At 37.3% G+C, this 22444-nt stretch overlaps 1 protein-coding gene across 1 annotated transcript in view; it reads right to left on the reverse strand.

Annotated features, from left to right (window-relative positions):
- TANGO6 (transport and golgi organization 6 homolog) overlaps positions 1-20003 on the reverse strand; it is a 189721-nt gene extending 169718 nt beyond the window's left edge. Inside the window, exons 1-7 of the mRNA XM_051974727.1 lie at positions 19925-20003; positions 14190-14836; positions 11180-11296; positions 9141-9282; positions 7184-7320; positions 6270-6432; positions 821-906 (exon numbers count right to left, since the gene is read on the reverse strand). Of these exons, the coding sequence (XP_051830687.1) occupies positions 821-906; positions 6270-6432; positions 7184-7320; positions 9141-9282; positions 11180-11296; positions 14190-14836; positions 19925-20003 (1371 nt within the window). The remainder of the gene's footprint in view (positions 1-820; positions 907-6269; positions 6433-7183; positions 7321-9140; positions 9283-11179; positions 11297-14189; positions 14837-19924) is intronic.
- Between the last annotated feature and the right edge of the window lie 2441 nt (positions 20004-22444).

Here is a 22444-nt window from a genome sequence, read left to right on the forward strand (position 1 = left end):
TGAATCAAGGTTATACTTTCATACTGTTTATAGATCAAAACATGCTTGCATGTATATTGCAAAAAAGAAAATGGCACAATGAAATTATTTATATTATTAGATTTTGTTAATATTTGTGTATTAAGCTCTCTCATTAAAGATAAATCACCCACACACACAAACCAGGTATGTCTTAATGATGTCACTAAAAAGAATAGTTTCACAGAGTTCATATCTCAGGGACAGTGTGAGATTTAGAGGTGGCAACCCTTATTCTCATTGTCCTAAGAAAAAAGACAAAAGTATTTTCTTGAAAGTTGGACTTCTAAATCAGATGAAGAAATTAGGTTGGGTTGTAGTTTTATATAATGAAAAGGACACAGACCAAGGTACAGAGCTGAAATTCTGACTCTGACCCTAGTTATATGATTTTGGGAGTTTGAGGGCAGAGGAAAGGGAAGAGAAGGGAATAATCATATATATGATGCCTATTAACTACCAGGAACTGTGACAAGTCCTTGTTACAAATATCTCATTGGATCCTTACACAACCCTATGAAACTCCATTTTGCAGCTGAGGAAACTGAGGCAAACAGATTAAGTGACTCGGCCAGGTCACAGTGCTGGTCAAAGACTGAAGCAGAACCTGAATTCCCAATTTCCTAACTCTAAGATCTGTGCTTTATCTCCTGTGCCATGTCACTGTCTTGAGCAATCAGCAATCTCTCTGAATCTACAGGCATAAAAACACTCAGAATACCTACTTCACCTGCTTATTAGGAGAGAACTTCACAAATCTTGGTATTATCCAAAAATGAATTCTTATTATGGAATTACTTACCTTAAATGCATCTTCCAAACAGCGGCTAAGTTCTTCCTCCTTTACCACAATGGTTCCTGGATGTAATTCCAGCTCTGGTAACAACTCTGGAGAACATAAACAGGGAGATAAAACCTCTATAACTCATTAATTAAGAAGTCTCAACAAAAGCAATTCCAAATAGTAGTCCAGTATTTGATAGAACACTAGAGTGTAAATCACTGCAGGGAAGGCCCCTCTGGCTGATAAGTAACGGTTAAAAGAACTGGAAAATCATTTGATATAAAGAGGTTAGGACTAATACCTCCAGAGTTCCATGTGGATAAGTAACCTGAATATAAAAGATCATATTATATATTATTTTTTTAAAAAATTAAAGCACAAGATTAAGTATTCTCACAACTATAGACTGAATTATTTATTTTTTCTTTTGCAAGACAATTGGTAAAGTGACTTATTAGCTGTCACACAGCTAGTAAGTATCAAGTATCTAAGGCCAGATTTAAACTCAGGTTATTCTGACTTCCACTGAGCAAATCTAGCTGTCCCCATACACAGAATACTTAAAAGTATAAGGAAGATCATTTTCATGTTCTTTCCCCCAAAATCCAATCTTCTTCCCATCATTTCTCCCAAGAGAACACAAGATCCTTCACTGGGAGTCTAAGAACCACTTCTGATTTTTGTTCTCCCCAGCCCCAGACTGACTCAGACAAGGAACCTAAATGCTGACTGACTGATCGACTGAACTGAGATTACAAACACAGAGAACACAAAACATTTAGGTTACCTGGAGTTAAAAAGGTCTAACTTTAATGTCTCTGATCAAAGTCTGACATCTAAGATATAGAGGGAGTTGACATAACCATAATAAAACCAGGAGCCATTTCCCAATAAAGAGATGATGAAAAGATATGAACAGTTTTGAAAAGAACCACAAATGGATTGTATAAAAACACAGTTCAAATCACTAATAAGAGAAATATAAATTAAAATACTTTATTTCACCTTATACTCTTCAAATTGGCAAGGATGTCCCCAAAAACCTATCAAGTCATGGAAGAGAAGCTGTAGGAAGACCGGCATCTTAACACAATGTGAGGAGAGGAACGCCAATGTTCTGGAGTTTAATTTGGAATTATGCAAGAAAAGTGACTAAACTATTTTAAACGTTTTGACCCAGAGAGCCCACTTATTGACATAAACCCCAAAGAAGCAAAAAGTATAAAGAAAGGTCTAGTATAATCCAATATAATCAGAGAAGCACTTTTTAGTAGAAGCAAAGAACTATAAATAAACAGGAATTTCACTGATGGGGGAATCACTGCACAAAATATGATCTACAATTGTAATAGAATATTACAGTGTTGCAAGAGATGGAGGATATGAGAATTCAGAGAAAGATGGGGAAGAATATGAAGTGAGACAGTGAAATGAGCTGAATTAGAACAATATTCACATTGGTTACAGCAATATAAAGAACACTAAAAGGAAATTGGACTGGGAAGAACTGAAAAACCATTATGATCAAATATCTTTTGCCCCAAAGACCCAAATATTTATAGCAATTCTTTTACCAAAGAACTAGAAATGAAGGGGAAGTACAATGCAGCAAAATTGTGCTTTACAAGTACAATGGAATAATACTCACACCATAAGAAATGACAAAAGAGATGACTTCAGAGAAGCCTGGGAGGATAAAAAAGAAATTGATGAAGAATAAAGTGAGCTAGGACAACAATTTATCCAATAATAAGATTGTTAAAAAAATTTTTAGGAATGCTAATCAATGCAATGACTAACTAAAACTTTAAAGGGGAGAAGGGAAGAAAAAGGCATTATTTATTAAATGTGTATTATACAGACAAGCACTGTTCTAAATACTTTACAAATCTCCCATCTCATTATTATCTTCATTAAGACTGATCATAAAGCATGCTACTCATGTCCTGCTAATTCAAGGTACAAAATGATACATATATTTTGGATGGCAACCATATGGATCTGTTCTGCTCTGACAGTGCTCATTTTTGATAAAGATCAAATTTTTCTTTCTTTTTTAATTTGAGGATGAGTAAGAAGCTTAAAAATAAGTGTATATATATATATATATAATTTAAATATGTGTGTGTGTGTCTACATACACACACATACAATAACCACATGGGACTATGAAAAGAAAATGTTGTACATACTGTCAAATACAATCACTGTATCAATTATTTTTGCTTAATATTATTCTTTGTTATAAGGGAGGTTTCAATTTCTAGGGGCAGAGTTTGGAGCTGGAAAGAAGTATATCTAGAAATGACTGAAATTAAAACAAAAGATATCAATAAAACCAATTTTTAAAAATAACAATAAGGATCTGCTTTTATCCAAAAAAGCTTTACTACAACAATGAGATGATAAGTAGCAGTCAAAATCAGCCAGTCTACATAACTGCCATTCCCCAAAATGACAGCATTCAAAAAATCTGACCTAACAACCTCATGTTCCTGAAAAAAGAAAGCATATATTAATTACATAAAATCCTGGTTTATAAGTGTATTTTACTTTTAGAAGTGATAATGAGTCAAGTTACACTTTTTCTTAGTCACCCATGTAATCAAAAGCACTGACCGTGAAACAAGGCCTGTGACTATGGAAAAGAATGAAATTAAATGAGCTACAGAGAAATCAGACCGACAGTTCTGGCCTCATTAACTCAATGTTCAAACCAATTGAACTAATTAGTTACTCACAAGCTGTGGTAGTCATAGTAATAATAACCATAGCCACCATTTATATCATGCTTTAAGGTTTGCAAAGTGCTTCTTCACAACAAACCTGTAATGTAGACATTGTTATTTTTTTTCTTCTTCCCATTTTTCAGATCAAGAAACTGAGGCTCCCCAAACTAGTAAGAATCTGAGGCAAGATTTGAACTCAATTTTCCTTATGTCAAGTCCTGTCCTTTGGTCATTGAATCACTAAGCTTATTCTATTCTAACAAATGTTTATTCATTAAAAACACCCCATAGGCTTGTTGCACTATTTGCTTATGTGAACATAAAAACTAAGAGTCTAGAACTCTGGTTCTGAAAAGAACATTTCTGTTGTTATTCAGTTGTGTCTGACTGACTGTGACTCCATTTTTCTTATTTTGGGGGGCAAAGATACTTAGATGGCTTCTTCTCCAGCTCGTTTTACAGATGAAGAAACTAAGGCACATGGATTTAAGTGACTTGCCTATGATCACACAGCTAGCATGTGTCAGAGGCCGCATCAAACCTAGAACAATGAGTATTCCTGACTTTAGATCCAGCGCTCAATCAACTGTGCCACTTAGTTGATTTTAGGCATTTTACTTTTCTTTTAAGATAATTCACATTTTTCACTCAAAAACTATCTCCCATGTCTGTGAATTATTATATTTCTTTAATCAATAATAAGAAATGACTGGTTTGCTGATCATTATTATTAAGCTAAAATGATATGACTGGTTTACTGAGCATTATTATTAGGCTAAAATGATATGACTGGTTTACTGATCATTATTATTAGCTAAAATGACTTTGTAAAACAAACTCTTTCATTCAACCAAAATGTCAAATTGTTCCTTCTTTAAACCGAAGCAGAGCAATCTCTCCTTAGATAAGCTCTTCCTGAAAGGGATATTCAATAGCAAATAAACAATCTTCCACAGAAAGAAGAGAAGAGGAAAGAGAGACCAAAGAAGTTGTTTAGCTATCCAAGTTTAGTTTGGCCTTACGTGGCTTCTGTGAGACAAGTAAAATGTGGAGCAAAGACCCCCATCCAGAAGGATCCAGAAACAAGAGAAAATAAGAGAAAGGAGGATAAACTGTAATCACCTGAGCTCTCTCCCATCCCAATAGGAATGATTCTGGAAGGAGCCAGACAGACAGGGGCCTGCCCACCAAGAGCCAGCCAGGGTAAAAGGTAGACCAAAAACTGACTATTTTTCATTAAAATTTTGTTTTGTTTTATATTACATATAGCTTCCAGAACAAGGAGAAATAGCTTTAAAAAACAAAATTTAATTGTATGTTAATATACACTTTGTTGTTCTCTGCGAGCTTGTGTCAGACTTGGGGAAGACATGCAAGATCAGGGACAGGACTTGGGCTGGACCTGTAATGCCACAGAAGAAGGAACTTCCTCTATCAGTGCAGCTTAGCTCCTTCTCTACAACCTCCAGTCTTAAGAAGGTGCCCAAAGCATTCCTGTAGGGTTATGGGAGAGTTTTGAATCTAAGTCTTCTTGATTTCCAAATCTGTTCTCTATCCATAAGGACACTGCCTTTCACAGAAATCAAACATGAAAAATGGACATTAAAACTCCTAGGGAGTTTAAAAATTAATTTAATCCATTCTTGAACCACACCATGATAACTAATGTAAGTGGTGCTTTAAAGTTTACAAAGCTTTTTCTGCACAAGAGTCCTGTGGATTAGGACAAGCCTAATTAGCTCTATTTTACGTGTTTGACTAACTTCCAGACCACTACCAAACATTCCCATCAAAGCTCCCTCAAGACCTTTTAAATTCTATTCATGTGACCTCTTATTTTAGCCATTGGCTAAACTTAACTACCATGGAAAGTTCTGGCAATACACATATTTTTACCTTGTAATATATCAATACTTAACACTTATCCCAAAGAAGCCAAATACAGAGGAAAGGTCCTGTAATATTGATAAGTATTCAGAGCAGCACTTTATGTAGTAACAAAGTGGAAAAAATTAAGAAAGTGACTCCCCCCCCCCAAAAAAAAAGTAAGAGGCAAATATGATGGATTCTTTTTCTTTTTCTTTAAGGAATGATAAATATGAAGAATTTAGATAAACTTAAGCAGTATAAACAGAAGGATAAGAAAAAGCAGAATAATTTACACAATGAACAAAGTAATGCAAGGAATAAAAATGATTGGAGCTCTAATCAATGTAGTAACCAGCTGTCATCATAGAGGACTGATGATTAAATGTGCTTTCCAATGTTTAACATGATTGTACATGTATAACCTAGGTCAGATAGGCTTACTGCCATGAGAAGGAGGGAAGAAAGGAAAGAAAAGAAAAATATGAGTCTCAAAATCTTACAAAAATGAATTTTGAAAGCTATCTATCTTTACATTTTTAATTGAAAAAAATAAAATACTATTAAGAATGCTTAAAGTATATGTATATTTATATAAATTATGATAAGTAATAAATAAACGAATAAATGTGCCTTCCTTCCTCTTCACAAAAAGACAGACAAGGTCAATGTGTTTCATTACTCTGCTTCCCTCTACTTTCTCATAACAAATAAGAATTCTATTTGGAAAAAGACAGTGGGAACTGACAGCATTTTTTTAAAAAGTATCCAAAAAAGTGAAGGATAACTCCCAAGGTTGTATGCTGTAGTTGAAATAGAAATAACAGGTAATTTTCTTCTGGCTGGTAATTCCAACTTCATCAATCCTTTACCTGCCATACTTGAACAACGATGAATTGGCTCTAACATTGGCTGAATCAAGTGTTTTTTAGCTAATTGAGGGTGTTCTCTTGTCATGGTCAAGAAGGTTGTGGTGGCAACTCTCTGAAATTGCCGGGCTACCAATTTATCCTGAATGTGCAATAAATCTAGAATCTGAAAGGGAAAAAAGAGAGACATCAGAAAAATCACTGAAAAATTCCAGATCTTCAAGCTACTAGAGCCTTTGAGTAACCAGTGGCTGTTTGATTACCAGAGGTGTCCCAAAGAGACTATTAATAAATTTTTAAGTACCCAAGCTACTTTAGTTGTTAGTCATTGTTTAGAAACTGCTAGCTTTATCTTCATTGTCAAATATATATATACACATACATACATACATATACACACACACACACACACACATATATATATATATAATTCATGCATTTAACAACTTTGCATCAGATTTTTCTATTTTGTCTGTAAGCATATTCTTCAGTACAAGGTAACCCTGGAGAACAGAGCACCCCAAGAGCACAGCTTTGAATTTCAACTAACAGTTCACTGTAGTGCTTTATGACTCTTCAGACTCCTGCAGATGCAAAATGATCATTCAATCTAGTGAAAGGAAATTTTCATCTCTACATTCAAAAGATCAGGAATAAGATAACAACTTCCATTTCACCTTCTAACCCCAAAGAAAAATTAATCAGCCCTTCAATATGTCACATTGTGGGTTCTCAACTAGTGGCCAACCTCCCAAAGGAATCCATTTAAATCCAAAGAGAGAGTGCCTTTTCACAACAGACTAAAATATTATCCCACTTTTTCCTCTAGCCCATCAAAAGATACACAGAGATGCTAAAAGCTCCTTTCAAGAAAAGAATAAGAGCCTTCTAGAGGTAAAAATGTAATCATGACTTACCTGAGGGGAGATTTGCTGATAGTAAGCTTCTAAAGAAAGGGACTGTTGGGGACAGGAGGCCAGAATCTTAGCCACCATGTCACACTTCTTCCAGTCAGCAGCAACTGCCTCAGCACCAGCTCCACCAGCTGCTCCAGCTGTACTCAATAGATGAAAACATCAAATAAACTCAAGGAACTTACTTAAGACCAAAGACTCTGAGGCTCAAAGGGAAGTTCATTTATCAAAGTGTAGAATCTGTTTGCCTAATGCAATGCATGCCAACACTGACTTTTTCTTATTTCATCGGCCACTAACCCTTCCTTGATGCACAACAGGGTAAGCAACAGCACATTTATAGTTTCCCACTTTTGTCAAGTGCAGCTTGCTACTCCTAAGACCTCCCTCTTATTTAATTACTGGAGAGTTTTTAAAATCATCAAAAGCTACTTACTCAACAAAGTATTTAATTTCTATCCATCAAAAATAATGTAACTAAGGAGATTAGTAGAATATAAATATTCACCCCATTCTCATAGGAATCTTCAGGATTCTGAACTGAAAAAGAACTGCTTCTTTAGTCATGAAGTAATGTCATATTTAGCACCCTTGTACAAATAAGGGCTTTTTTAAAAAGAATTTCACAGCTCCTTTGGCAATATGCCCTGGAATGTCTGTGAAATGAATTGCTTTGGCATTGTATATTAATATCTGCTCCCCTATTGTTCGGTGAGTATAAGGGGCAGATGCTGCCCCTTTCTTAGGTGGACATTTGCATGAAACACAGAGAAAAACAAATAGTTCTGAGGGTCTGCAGTTGATACAGGGAACTGACAGGACTGGAAGAAGGGATGCTGAGAGCTGATTAGAGACTGTCTTCTGCAGGAGCTGAAGAGCTGACTCTCTAGCACCACCTAGAGCTTGAAGGAGGAGAGACCTCTCAAAGGCTTGCTTGCATTTCTCCCCTCAGCCTTTCTCCTCCGTTCTTCCCTATTTGCAACACCAGCTCTCCACCTTATGAGCAGCGGTAGTAAGCATGGGCAGTCAGGTGGCGCCACAGTGCAGGGAGTGCTGAATGAATGTCACTCTGGCCAGTCACTGAATCCTGCCTGCCTCAGTTTCCTCATCTGCAAAATGAGGTGGAAAAGGAAAGGCCCAACCACTGCAGGATCTTTGCCAAGAAACTCCCAAATTGGTCCATGGAGATTTGGACATAAATGAACAACAAGAGTGGTAAACCTCATTTAAAGAATATTCTATATTTACACCTTACAGTTTATAGATACTAATTTCACATAAATGACCTCACAACAATTTTGGGAAATAGGCAGAGCAAGATTTATTCTGTGGGCACAACAGGTTCAGAGAAGTTAGGTGACTATCTGGAGCAACACAGCTAAGAGATAGCACAGATGAAAATGAAATCCAGATTTATTACTACTACAATAGTGTGCCCAAACAGATTATATATGATAGCTTTAGATTAATAACAGAAAAATGAAATACCATAAAATAGGAACTCTTTTTTTTTTTTTTTTGGTCTTTATCTCAAACCATGATTTTCTAAGCATGGAGAACTCCTAAAGTAAAAAAAAAATACCTTTACCAATGGATATCAGCAATGTATTATCAAGCCCTTTGCCTATTTCTTGGACTCCTAAACTAAGAATAGTTGTTAAAATAAAGTCTTATTGTCTTTACAATAACAGACAGGACGTAGTTTGCCTCCTCCTACTTACAGACTTGGGAAACTGCCTGGGACACAGTGAGATTAAATGATTTGCTCCTTGTCCCACAGATGGTAAATATGTGTTAGAAACACAATAAATCCGGGTGAACTCCCAACCTGCCACCTCCAAGTACAAAAATGAATTATTTCAGTTAGTTTTCTTGCACTTACTCTTGGACAAATGCTGATCTATCTCACAAATGAACTCAAAAGAAAAGGAATATAAAGTGGAAATATCTGATTTCTTACCACCAGCTCCTTCCAGAATGCCCCGGACCACAGCCTGAACACCATGGGGTTTCATCAACCTTTCTGAAAGCAGCTGTCCACAAAGACGTCGGAGCCAGGCTGGAGCCCGACTACTAGCTGGCATTTTCGTATCTGAGGATGTCTGAAGGAATGGGGAAAATATATCTTTAGAATGTTATAAAAATAATAGTGAGATGTGAAATTTAGAAAATATTTCATTGTATCCTAATACAGAAAGAGGAGATGTGCAAAATGTCCCAAAAGTCTCTGTGCAAATGTCAGCTTCAATAGTTTAAAGGCTTAAAGCAGCATGGAGACTTTTGAGATGCTTTGTATACAGCAAATAAAGCAACATTCTTTTCAAAAATCCAAAAAGTAATAACAATAACAACAAAAACGCTTTATAGAAATTAGTGAAAGCTTCTCTTATTCTCAAAGGATATGAATGAGCAATTTTCTATAGAATAAATCCAATTTATTGATAACCATATAAAAATATTCTAAACCACTAATGATTAGAAAATGAAAATGAAAGCAACTCTAAGATTCAAACTCATACTTATCAGATTGGCAAAGTTGAGGAAAAAAGAAAATTATAAACGTTGTTAGCGCTGTGGGAAAACAATTACCTTCATGCACTATTCAGGGAACTGTGAACTAATCTAGCCATTCTAGAAAGCAATTCGGAACTATGCCCAAAAAGTTACCAAGCTATATTAATTTTCTGGCTTATTGATGGCCGTACTCGGCTAACACCCTAAAGAGAGCAGAGAGGAAAGGGGCTCAATTATGCAAAAATATTTGTAGCAGCAAAGAATTGGAAACTCAGGTAGTGTCATCAATTGAGGAATGAATGAAAAAGTTATAGTGAGTGAGTATGATGGAAAATAATGATTCTGTAAAAAAGTGATGAAAAGGGAGCATTTCAGAGAAACCTGCTAAGTATGAGCTGGCATAAGGTGAAAGGAGAAGAAAAAGGAGAACAATTTATACCATGAAGTTATTGGTAGTTGTCCTTCCCTAACAATAACACTATAAAGACAATTCTAAATGGCTTAAAAGCACTGATCACGAGAATACTCCACAATTCCAGTGGCTTAATGATGAAGCATACCTGGCACAGAGGAGCAAAATGGGATATATTTTAATTTGGGACATGGTAAATGCAAGAATTTGTTTTGCTGGACTATGCATTTTTTGTTATAAAAGTTTTTATTTTAAAATTTTTTCCACTTGGAAGTGGAAACAAGAAAAATGAATTTTAAATCATTTAATTTTAGTATCAGTAATCTCATTTTTCATCCTCAATAAAACAAAGAACTTTCATTTACTGAGCAATGGCATTATCAAATGCAGAAGTAAACCATTCTCTGGGCAAAATGCCTACCACTCCAATTTGTATTCATCTAAACATATTAACATATTTAGGAACTAAAAATAAAGAGACCTAATCAACTACAAATTCCTTCCATTAAATAATATAACAAAAGAATATTTGGGGGGGCTCAGAAATCAATAAGGAAAAATATCTCAGGCTTAGCAGGACCTTCTTCAAACTCAGTGTTTGGCTCATAATGAGAAGCACATTTTTAATTATTCATTTTTAATGCAGCCAAACACCCCATTAGACTGTTATCCTCAAATGCTTCCAGAAAATAATTATTGTTTGAAAATAACTTTGTAAAAACAGATTTCATTTTGGTGATAATTCAATTTTAAATAAAAAATCTTGATAATGTCTTTTTTTTTTTTAATGGTCCTGATATTCCCCTGGGGAAAAGTTCTCCTATCTACATCCTTTCTAAGTCATCTAAAAGAAGATTCCATTTTAATTAGTTTCAAGTTTCCTGTCCTTTGCTCTTTGTTGGAACAAGTTAAATAAATACCATCAAGTGACCTTGAAGGGTAAGGCAGCTTCGCTAAATTATAAATTGTTAATCATAGCACTCCAATTATGCGATCTCCTATTAATTCCCCATTGGATAAAAGTCCCAGCACACATGCCCATTAGCCGTTCTCCCAGGCTACAGTCTAAGCACCTGGTGAGCTCCTCCCTGGAGAAGAATCAGCTCCCGAACAACCAGGGGCTGGTAGACTTGATCCAAAATGCTCTGCAAGGCTTCTCTTGCTCGGCCCCTCTCTTCTTCCTTCAGACCCTAAAAAACAAAAGTCAAGGTTTTCTCAACAAAATAGCCAGCCATTCTGCTCCAGCCCCTGGGAGCTGCAATAAAGTGCTGTCTCCCTCTAGTGGTCTACTGACCTCATAACACAGCCAAGCAGTAAGTTTCAGTTCCCTGTCCCCATGGCCATCATGACCTGCGGGCCACAGAGAAGTGCCCTGAGCAACCCTGCGGTCTATCCTCGGCCTTTCCTCCTCCCCATGGGCACAAGTTACTCCTCCCTTCCTACCCTCTCTCCTGCTCCTGCTCCTGCTCTTCCTCCACCCTGCCCCTTCCTCTCCGATATGGCCAGGCCAGCAGCCCTTATGGGCCTAACACTGGATGTCCATCAGGCTCTGGGAAGAACAGGCAGGATTTTCAAAATTAGCTGCCAAGGAACTAAACACAGGCTTTAATTGGATAGAGCCAGTAATGGTCATTGTCAGAAGTAATAATTAATAATAATGGAATGACTTACTAGAAGGCAATGTCTCTTAGCTAAATGCCTAAGAAAAATACTGCTTTTAGATTTTTCAGACTTCACAGAGCCATGAGATGCTGGACTTTGAGTGAGAATCAAGTCCAAATTCAGCCTTAATACTTTACTAGTTGTATGACCCTTGGCAAGTAATTTAGCCTAATTTTGCTTCCCCAGATATAAAATGAAGATTATTTATAAGGATCAAATGAGATAAACTTTGTAAAGCACTCTATAAGCCTTAAAACATACTATAAATTGAGTTAATGTTATATACATTTAAACTTTAAATAAGTTTAAAGTCCTGTACAAGAATAATAGAATCTTTAAGAAAAGATTAAAAACAAGTTTAAAAATTTCAATAATAAAAAAAAAGATGGCAATGTATATGTGTATGTGTATATGTATTTGTGTATATAGCCTATTGTATATGTAAATTATGTATAATATATGTATATGTAACCTTCTTTTGACAAATATATTGTAAGCTATTTGAAAATAAACTATGCTATTTCTTTATTCCTCATGACACCTGAAGCAATATTAAGTATGTGGAGCAGTGATGAATGAACATTTGCTGATTGGTTAATAGAAACTAGAAGATTCCAAAAAATATCTTGCACTAGTCATTCCATCAATGTGTCATCAAATTGATAAAAGACAACTTTCCCATCACTAACTAGGGCATAATAGAAAGATGTGATCTTTCAATTCATAAAGAGTCAACAACTAATATCTGAAAACTTCTATAAGAGGATCCATTTCTCTTAAGTGTCTTATTTTGTTTTCAATTTTCAGAGCAGTATGCCTAAGCCACAGCTCTAAGATTTTATAAGACATTAATGGTCCTTACTCCAGAAGATGTATTTTAAAATGATTCTTTTTTTAAATTTATTATCCATGTGAAATACTTCTTTCTCTTGTGGACATTTTATTTATTGAAAAGGTTTAAAAAAAAAAAAAGGAAAGAAAGAAAGAAAGGAAGGAAGGAAGGAAGGAAGGAAGGAAGGAAGGAAGGAAGGAAAGAAGGAAGAAAGGAAAGGTCATTTGGGTGAGAAACTGAAAAAGGAGCTTGCAAAGAATAAGAGAATTCTCAAAAAAGACCTGAAAGGAAAATTGATCTTCAGATTGTTTTTTAAGGAAAGATAAAGAAGTTTCTGGAATCAGGTGTAAGCACATTCCTCATGGCTGGAGTACTGAGTGGCTGTAAGATGGTGGTCCCAGCAGTTAATTCACATAGGGCTGTTTTTAGGACTTGGAAATTTATTTCTGGGAAATGATTCAAAAGGCTATTTTAGGATTATGGAACTACTGTATATTCACTGTTTGTGTCCTGACTGACAGAACTATGGATCTTATGTTTCCAACCTAATCTAGAGAGATGAAGCCTGAGAAGCCACAAGAGAAGTTGAGCATAGAAGCAAGACAATAGAAGCTGGAAGACAGAAGATAACACACTGTCCAGTGGATCTGAGAAGCTGAGAGAAGCTGAACACAGATGAGAACAGTTGACGAGAGACAGACTTTTGATGCTAGGAGCTGATTAGAGAAAGCAGCATCCTGGTACAAGTTGAAGAGCTGGATAAGGAAAGGTGGAACTTGTTCCTTAGCACCATTCTGAACTGGGGAGAAGAGAAAGTATCGCAAAGTGCAAAGACAACAGGTCTCTGGAGACTCCAGGTTTGAAAGGAACTACTTTTCACTTAAAAAGCATCCCACCGCTTCCATACTATGCCAGGGTAGCAGACTGGGAAGCTCTGCAGAAGCCAGGCTTAATGCTCCTGAGAAAAAAGCTTGGTGCTGTTTCAGCTGCCCAGGGATTACAGAGAAGTGGCTGTCCCCAGCAGAAGGACTAAAATAACAGATAGCCAATCCAGTCATAAGCTACCCAAAGCCACACGGACTTCTCTACTCATGTACCTCAGTGCTACCTTTCTTTAAGTTTGCATCCACTCTCTAACCTAATGTAACTCAAGTCCATCATGTTATGTTTTGATTATTGATTTTCTTCAATAATTTCTTCTTATTTGATTATTGATCAATTGATATTCAATTAATATTGATATTTATTCTATGTAGTAAACATGTAGTAAACAAATTATAAAATAATTATATTAAGATTTTCCTTGATGCTGCCTTCTCATTTAATGTTTTATAATTAAGAGTTTAATGCCATCATTGTGACTAATTTGTAAAAATTGAAAGCACATTGTGAGGCTCAATCAGTATCACAGCACATTTCCCCCTACACAGGATTTACTTGTACAAATCTGAGAATGGTAGCCATGGCTGGTCTATCTCTCAGAAACATTCCCGGACTCACTAGTAAAGGTGCTAGTTGGGCTGAGTACCATGATGGCACTATTCATAACCTGCTCTCTCCCCCTCCTCCCACGTTCTTTATATACTCACTTCTCGCCCAGGCTTTGCTGGTTCATCTTTTCTTTTCATGGGGCAGAACCCTAGCTGGCAGAGCCCCGCTGCAATGTCTCCAAAGTGGCGACTTAGAATCAGACTCCCCAGAAACACATGTTTTGCAATATCCAGCAGTAGCATGCAGGTTGTATAGAGTCTATGAATCGCGCTGGGGGCAGCAGCAAAGGAGACGACATCTTGAATAACAGCACCGAACTCTGTCCGGCATCGCAAGGGTATTCCAACACCAGTCAAAAGGAAGGGGCAGATGCCCAAGGTTACCACAAACTGCAAAGCCGACTGAACGGTTTTCTGCTGATAGACACTAAGTGTATCAGGACTTAGGGCAGGAGCAGCTTCTGCAGTTCTGGGATTTGGCTGGGATGGCTGGAAATTAGCGGCCAGCAGGACCATGCTTTGTTTTAGACATAAGAGTAAAACCAAGAGCTGAGAAGTAAAACTCCAGGTGACATCCACAGAGTTCTGCAACCATTCTGCCTTCCCGGCAATTTCATCTCGCAAGCTCTTCAGTTCCTTCCACTGAGGATCCTCCTCAAACTTTTTATCCAACACTGACAAGTTAGATTTTAAAGTATCCAACAGCACATCATGTTTTGTGATCTGAAGGGAACTGGAACCGGATCCTTTAAAAGAAGAGGGAGAGAGAGGAAAATTAGACATGAAGCAGTAAAAAAAAATTTTTAATTAAAAAAATTATTAACCATAGAGCAGAAGACTGCCTTTTAAGCATAAAAACTTTGGAAACTTAAATTGTAGACCTATAAAAGAAATATACAAACATTACTATTTATAAGGCCTAAGATTAAGAAGATGTTGGATACAAGGGGCCTAATTTAAACAGCACTAAAATTTTAAAAAAAATTTAAAACTAAAAGTTTTTCATGGTTTGCCAGAAAACTCAGCATTAAAATGGGTTCTTCTGCCCTCTGCTGGTTAAGGGAGTTGAAAATCTGGTTGAGGATAAGCACAGTAATGTATTACTTTAATGAGTAGCAATTTTACCTTTTACCTTTATCTTTTAGGATCATAAGGCTAAAGATCTGGAAAGAACTTTAGAAACTATATCGTTCATATATGTCATTCTACAAAGAAGGAAACTGAAGCCCAGAAATATAAAATGATTTGCTCTAGCCCACAATAAAATAGAGCTGGGAGGAGGAGATGATAAGTGCAAAGTAAAAAAATATATATATTTTCTGATGGGGTTGGGTGAAGAACAAAAACTCACAAAGATAGGAACTGTTATGGAACATTATTATTTGTAGATAAAGTAGGATATAAAACAATTAAAAATGAGAGCCAATATAAGAAATAATGCAGGGAAAGACTTAGCTGCTCTGATCATTACAATGGTCCAAGACAATTCAAAAGGATATGGTGAAAAATGCTATTTACTTCCAGAGAGAACTAATGAACTCTGAATACAGATTAAAGAATGCTTTTTTCACTTTCTTGCCTTTTTTTTAAACATGGCTAATATGGAAATGTTTTATAAGACTTCACATGTATAATTTATAATCATATTTTTTTTTTGCCTCCTGAATGGGAGAGGGAGGAACTGGAGGCAAAGAATTTGGATAACAAAATTTTCAAAAATAAATGTTAATATATTGGATTACTTGCTATTAGGGGAAGAGGTAGAGGGAAGGAAGGAAGAAAAATCTGGAACATAAGGTTATGCAAGGGTGAATGTTGAACACTATATGTTTTTAAAATAAAAAGCTATTATTTTAAAAAATAAAAACAAATAAAGGTTTTATTAACTGAAAAAATGAATGTTAAAAATTTTTCACGCAAATAAAATCAAGGAAGCTAAGATTAGAGGGGAAAGAGGAAACTGGGAAAAGGGGAGGTTATAAAAAAGCCTCATTTCTCAAATATATAAAAAACTGAATGAAATTTACAAAAATACAAGTCATTTCTCAATTGGCAAATGGTCAAAAGACATGAACAGGAAATTTTCGGGAGAAAAAATTAAAGTCATCTATAGTTATATGAAAAAATATTTAAAATCACTATTGACTATAGAAATGCGAATTAAAATAACTGAAGTGGTACTTCATATCTATCAGATTGGTTAATATGACAGAAAAAGAAAATGACAATCATGGATGGGATAGGGGATGGGGGGAGAAGGACTGTTAGTAGAGTTGCAAACTGATCCAACCATTTTGTAAAGCAATTTGGAACTTTGCCCAAAGGGCTATAAAACCGTGCATATCCTTTGACTCAGCAATATCACTATTAGGTTTGTTTCCCAAAGAGATTTAAAAAAAAAAAAAAGAAAGAAAGAAAAAAGGAGGCCCTATATATGTACAAAAATATTTGGAGCCGTTCTTTTTGTGGTAGTGAAGAATTGGAAAATGGAAATGCCCATTCACTAGGGAAAGGCTAAACAAGTTGTGTTATATGACTGTTATCATGATACAAGAAAGGCAAGGAGGACACATTATAAAAATCTGGGAAGACTTACAGGAACTGATGCAAAATGAAATGAGCATGTCCACCAGACTCTAGCCATACAGCCCAATCAAACAGAGCAGGACAGAGACGGGAGAGTCAGGACACAAACAGAAGTTTAATTCATTCCAGAGTGAGGCAAATGATGGTGACAAACAGAAATCTCCCTCCCTCCTAAGAAGGAGGGGTTAACATGTTGGACCAAAGGCAGGTCTTATATACCATAAATGGGCAGGATTATGACACAATCATATTTAGGTCTCAAGTTACTATTCCCACAGGCTTTGTGAGAACAATATAATCTCAAGTCTTGGGGATCATACCCACCCTGAGGGGGACAGAATCAAAGTATTGTGACAGGAACAGGAGTGCAATACCTGTCAGTGACTAGGAACAGGAATAGTGAATAGGCAATGGATAGACCTGGAAAATAGAGGGAGCTAAATTCCTCAGGGAACACCTGGTGCTGGCCCAAGCAACATACTTTGCCAGAGGGTGATGTCATTCTGAGTGCAAAGGATTTTTGTTATGTCAAGCTCAGGATACGGTCTACTCACTAGGGCTTAGCTCTGGGAAACAGGGTATCTCTGAAATATTTTGACAAATTCAAACAGGAGAACATCATACACAGAAACAGCAATATTGTACAATGACCAACTGTAAAAGACCTAGCTACTCTGATCAATACAATGATCCAAGATAATTCCATAGGGTTTTTCTACCTCCAAAGAAAGAAGAGATAGAGTCTGAATGCAGATTGAAGCATATTCTTTTAAAACTTTATTATTCATGGGGGTTTTTTAGGTATGCATTTTCTTTCACAACATGGACAATTTGGAAATGTTTTGCATGACTACACATGTATCATCTATATCAAATTGCTTGCCTATTCAGGGAAAGGGGGAGGAGTGAGGAAGGAAGAGGATTTGGAACTCAAAAATTTTAAAAACAAATGTTAAAAAATTTTGTTTACATGTAATCGAGACAAAAATAAATGAATGTTAAAAATAAATAAAATATAATTATAAAAAAAGAATGATATCCAAATTGGGGGTAAATTGCTATTTACTTTGGAGCTTCTTGGGAAGATCATTACATAAACATCTCAGATTTTCACAAAATACCACATTTGAAATGCTTGAACATCTTTAGATTCCACTTAACACAATCTAGAGAAACCAATTCTTTGAGCATAACAGCTTTTTATATTTGCTTATATATGAGAGTCATGAAAAAGAGGGAAAGAAAGAGAACCCTAAGATGAAGCAGAATCTCTACTAGAATGTTAAGCTGCTTGAGAACAGGAATGGTTTAGGTTTTGTCTTTATATTCACAGCCCCTAGCCCAGTGCCAATTTTGCACAAAGGCCCTTCTCCCACCCCTAACTAGCTAGTGTAGCTAGGTGGTAGAAAGGATAGAGTGCCAGGCTCAGAGTTAGGAATTCAAATCTGGCTTAGACACTAGTCATATGACACTGGTTAGGTCACTTAAACCCCCTTGCCTCAGTTTCCTCATCTGTAGAAAGAGCCGGGGAAGAAAATGGTAAACCTCTCTAGTAACCTTTGCCAAGAAAACCCAAAATGGTCACAGAAAGTGGAACAAGATTGAAACAAGTGAATAAAAGGACAGCTCCACTTCCCTACTCCTCTGACTACTCCTTTTGTCTTCTACAACAGCAATACCATTCCTATTCCCATTCTCTGGAAGTGGGCAAAGCCCAAGGTTCTGTTCTAAACAATTTGCTTTGGTCTATATATTCTTTCCTTTGGAGATCTCATGGCTGCAACTATATTTAAAGTCCCTTCCAACCCTAAAAACCTGTAACTATCAACTCTTGAGGAACCAAGAGGAAATTAATGAAATGTCTGCTGAGTGAGCGCAAACTTAATAGTATCATTCCTTCACAATCATTTTCCTGACTGTCCCTTTTCTTTCTATTCCCACTGTCCCTACTCTATTAAGGCTTCAAACATGGAAAACTGAAATAACTTCCCATCTGGTCTCAATGGATTCAAGATGAAGAGCTAGGAAGAACCTCAGAGATCATCTAATCCAACATCTGTTTTAAAGATGAGGAAACTAAAGCCAAAGCAGTTTGAGAAATTTACCCAAAGTTACAAAATTAGTCAAGTTTCAGAGATGGTACTTGCACAATGCCTTAAGTCTCTGTTCTTTCCAAAATATCATACAAATCCTTTTTGGAGAAGGCTTTTTGGGGGATAGGATCCATGATTTTGGTGACACAGGGAAAATTCACCTCACCAACTGGGATCAGCAAGAGTAGCCTAGAGAATCGGGGCCTGAAGGCCCATAACATTCCCAGAACCAGATGTAAATGTAATTAGGAAATATTGAAGAAAATAAATAGAAATACAACAGAAGTTAATGTAATAAGTTTTCTAAGTCAATACGTGGTCTGCAGGGATGTGACTCCTTTCACATTGAGTCTGACATCATTAGCTTAAAGCATCGAGAAGTTAAATGGCCGTTCTGTCACACAGACAATATGGGTTCCAGGCAAAACAGAACGCACAATATCGGATCCTTATTTACTACATGCCAACCTACTGGTCAGATCTTCCTACAACACTGCTTTTATCTTCAGGTCCCTACTCAAACACCTTCAATGGCTCCCCATTGCCTACAGGCGAGTGTGGATTAATTATTATTATTACTAATTAATGATAATTAATAATGCGTGACATTTACATGGACATGTTACTATCCAATCTAACTGTCTCCATTCATCTCCAACATCTGCCCTTCCCTAACCCTCCTCCCCTACAAACTGGTCTACGCTACTCTACAAACTAGTCTTAATTCAACAAAGATTTATTAAGCGGTCATTTATTAAGCACCTACTGGGTGCAGGCACTGGGCTCTGGAGGTACAAAGAAAAACCGAAGCACGGCACGGGGAAAACCCTTATAAATGATTATTGACTATTGCTGAACGACAGGGAATTCGAGAAATGACTAACATTCCTTCCTCTCGGCCTGTTTTTTTTTAGGGCAGGATTTGAACTCGGCTCCTGCCGGGCTCGCTCGCACTACGGGCGATCCGTCGGTCCGCGAGGGGGCGACTCTGAATAGAGGCCCGCGGAACTCCCCTCGCCCTCGGGGATGCCGGCCCGCAGCAACAGTCCAGCCACGAGGGAGGGAAGGACGGCGGGGCTTGGGGAAGGGAGGAACGGGCAGAGGGAATAAACGGCCTGGCTTGGGAGCGAGAGAAGCTCCGCGTGGCCCTCGTACCTCCGGGGCTTAGCAGCAGCTTCAGAGCTCCCACGATGCGCTCAAGCGCCACAGGCTCACGAGCCCCGGCGGCCGCCATCACTGCCGCGGCGCTCTGACTCCCAGCATGCTCCGCGCTAGTCTACGTAAGGACTGCACGCCGGCGCCATGTTGAGTGCGGCAACGAGATTGGTTTGGGGGCGGGGCCAAGAAAGGGTTGGACTTTGGTTTCTCAGGCTCCTATTTTAACCTGCTGGGTTCCGGCAGAGGAAGGGGGTAGGGGAGAAAAGAGGGGAAGTCGTTCGGCCACGCCCCTGGGAGGAGGAAGCTGTCAATCACTGCTCTGTGCCTTTGCAGGAAGAGCGGAAGGCAGCCGAGGAGAGGAAGGAAGGAGGAGGGGAGGAGGAAGGGAGAAGAGAAGTGAGGGCTTTAGTCAGCCCACTTTTTTCTGGCTTCTTCCTCCTATGTGTAGCATTCTCTGGAAGTTTAATTCAATTAAATGAAGATTTCTACTTTCCGAAAACTTTTGTGTTAGATGGGGAGCATATAGTCTGGATAAGAGAGCCCCTCTTACCCCACGTGGTTTACATCTAGCCGCAAGACATAGCGAGATGGAGAGAGCAATGAACCCTGAGCCAGGAAGAGCTGAGTTCAAATCTAGCCCCGGACAGGCACTAGCTGTCCCCGACTCCGCTAATCATACCCATCTAGAAAATGAGAATAATAATAAAAATGCCTACAGGTCTCAGGGTTATTGTGAGTACCAAAGGAGACCATTGTAAAACGCAAATGTGCCTGCCGTGTGGTTACATAAATGTTAGATATTATTATGATGTTGGCTATGACATAAATAATTTTTTAAATGAAAAATTCAAGAGAGATGCAATAGAGTGCAACAGAGATGCACAGATTGGAGCAGGTAAAAAATATTCTTAGCTCAGTCCATGATGAAATTGTGTAAATGAGTTTACCAAAAAAAAAAAAAAAAAGGCTCATTTTCCTTTGTTAAACTTGGTTGTTACTGTGAGGGATGAAGAAGACCCTTACCCAAAATGACTACTCAGAGATCACTCAGTAGAAGGCAGAAAAGTTGTTTATTAAAAACCTCCAGAGGATGAGCCGTCTCATCGCGAGATAAGAAAGAGAAAGCTCAGGGTAGGAGGGCTAAAGAAGTAGTAAAGATACACAGCTTTTATACAAGAAATTACATCACAAGTAAGAGAGCATTGAGAAGGGGAGGGGAAGGCATCTAATTGGTTGTTGCTATTTGGGGAGACTGGAATGGAAGGTTTCTGTTTCCCTGAAATCTCCTGATTTCTAGGAAACAGAAAATCAGGCTTTCAGGTTTACTCAAGCAGATAATGGTCAAGCTAATAGGCTAAATAGCGATAAATGTCAAATACCAATAAATGTCATCAGCTCAGGTTAAGTAAATATGTTTCTAGCTGGCCAAGGCTCAAGTAAATATGAGCCTGCACATGTTATACAGGTCATAGGGGAAACACAGAAATAATGAAAATAAAATACAGAAAAAGAATTTAAACATTCCTGTAAGTTCTTCACTTTATCTCTCCATTCCATACATTATTAATTCTGTGAAAATTAATTCCAGTAGCTCTACCTCCAGCTTTTTTAGAAAATTTTATTTTAAATCCAAGCACTGCAGCTCTTTCTCATTCAAATCCAACTCACTGGTAAATCAAGACATGTTCAGGATGTTACTGGTTCTCTTCAAGAACAAAGGGCACACAATAACAACAATTGGAGATCTTTCAAATGAAATTCCATTAAGTAGCTTTTTTTATAGTCCATACCTACCATTTGAAATTGGAAGGACCAAGATCAACTCTATCCAAGAACCAAAATCATAAATGGCTATTCAATACTATTTTGAATAAGATTATATCAAATTGGAATCACATATGGTGAGAAAGCAGAGCCCCAAAGACCCATTTGGAAGGGAAGTTTTGAGACCTTATAATAAATTCAAGTTTCCGTTGATTTGGATTTATGATATATGGATGATTAGACACTTAATTTTTATTAAGGTCTCAAAACTTCCTTTCCAAATGGATCTTTGGAGCTCTAATGTCTGCTTTAGAATGGCCCCAAGCAGTTTTCCATACTTGAGGAAATTCCCACCTAAGAGCCATAGAAACTTCAAGTATAAGAAAGACAAGACATAATATCACACACTATTTGTGACTCCCACCCTAAGCTAGAGTGTTGATATCTCCTTGAGACTCACAAATTTCACAGTAATTTGTGTGTCTCAATACAACAACATGGTGGGAGTCTAAAGCAAGGCTTCTTAAACTGAGTTGTGACTCCATATGTGATCATGACATTATGATTTATTGTCAGTAAATGTTTGACTTATCTATTTCATATCTTTTTCATATACCTAGGATCATATCAAAATTTCCTGGGTGAAAAGGGATTGTGAGGGGGGAAAAAAATCCTTTAAGGAGCCCTAGTCTACAGAACCAATAAAGAGGCATGGCCCTGATTTCCAGAGATGGGGAAAAGTAAAGGAAAATC

The sequence above is a fragment of the Antechinus flavipes genome, chromosome 2, assembly GCF_016432865.1.
Source record: "Antechinus flavipes isolate AdamAnt ecotype Samford, QLD, Australia chromosome 2, AdamAnt_v2, whole genome shotgun sequence".
NCBI lineage: Eukaryota > Metazoa > Chordata > Mammalia > Dasyuromorphia > Dasyuridae > Antechinus > Antechinus flavipes.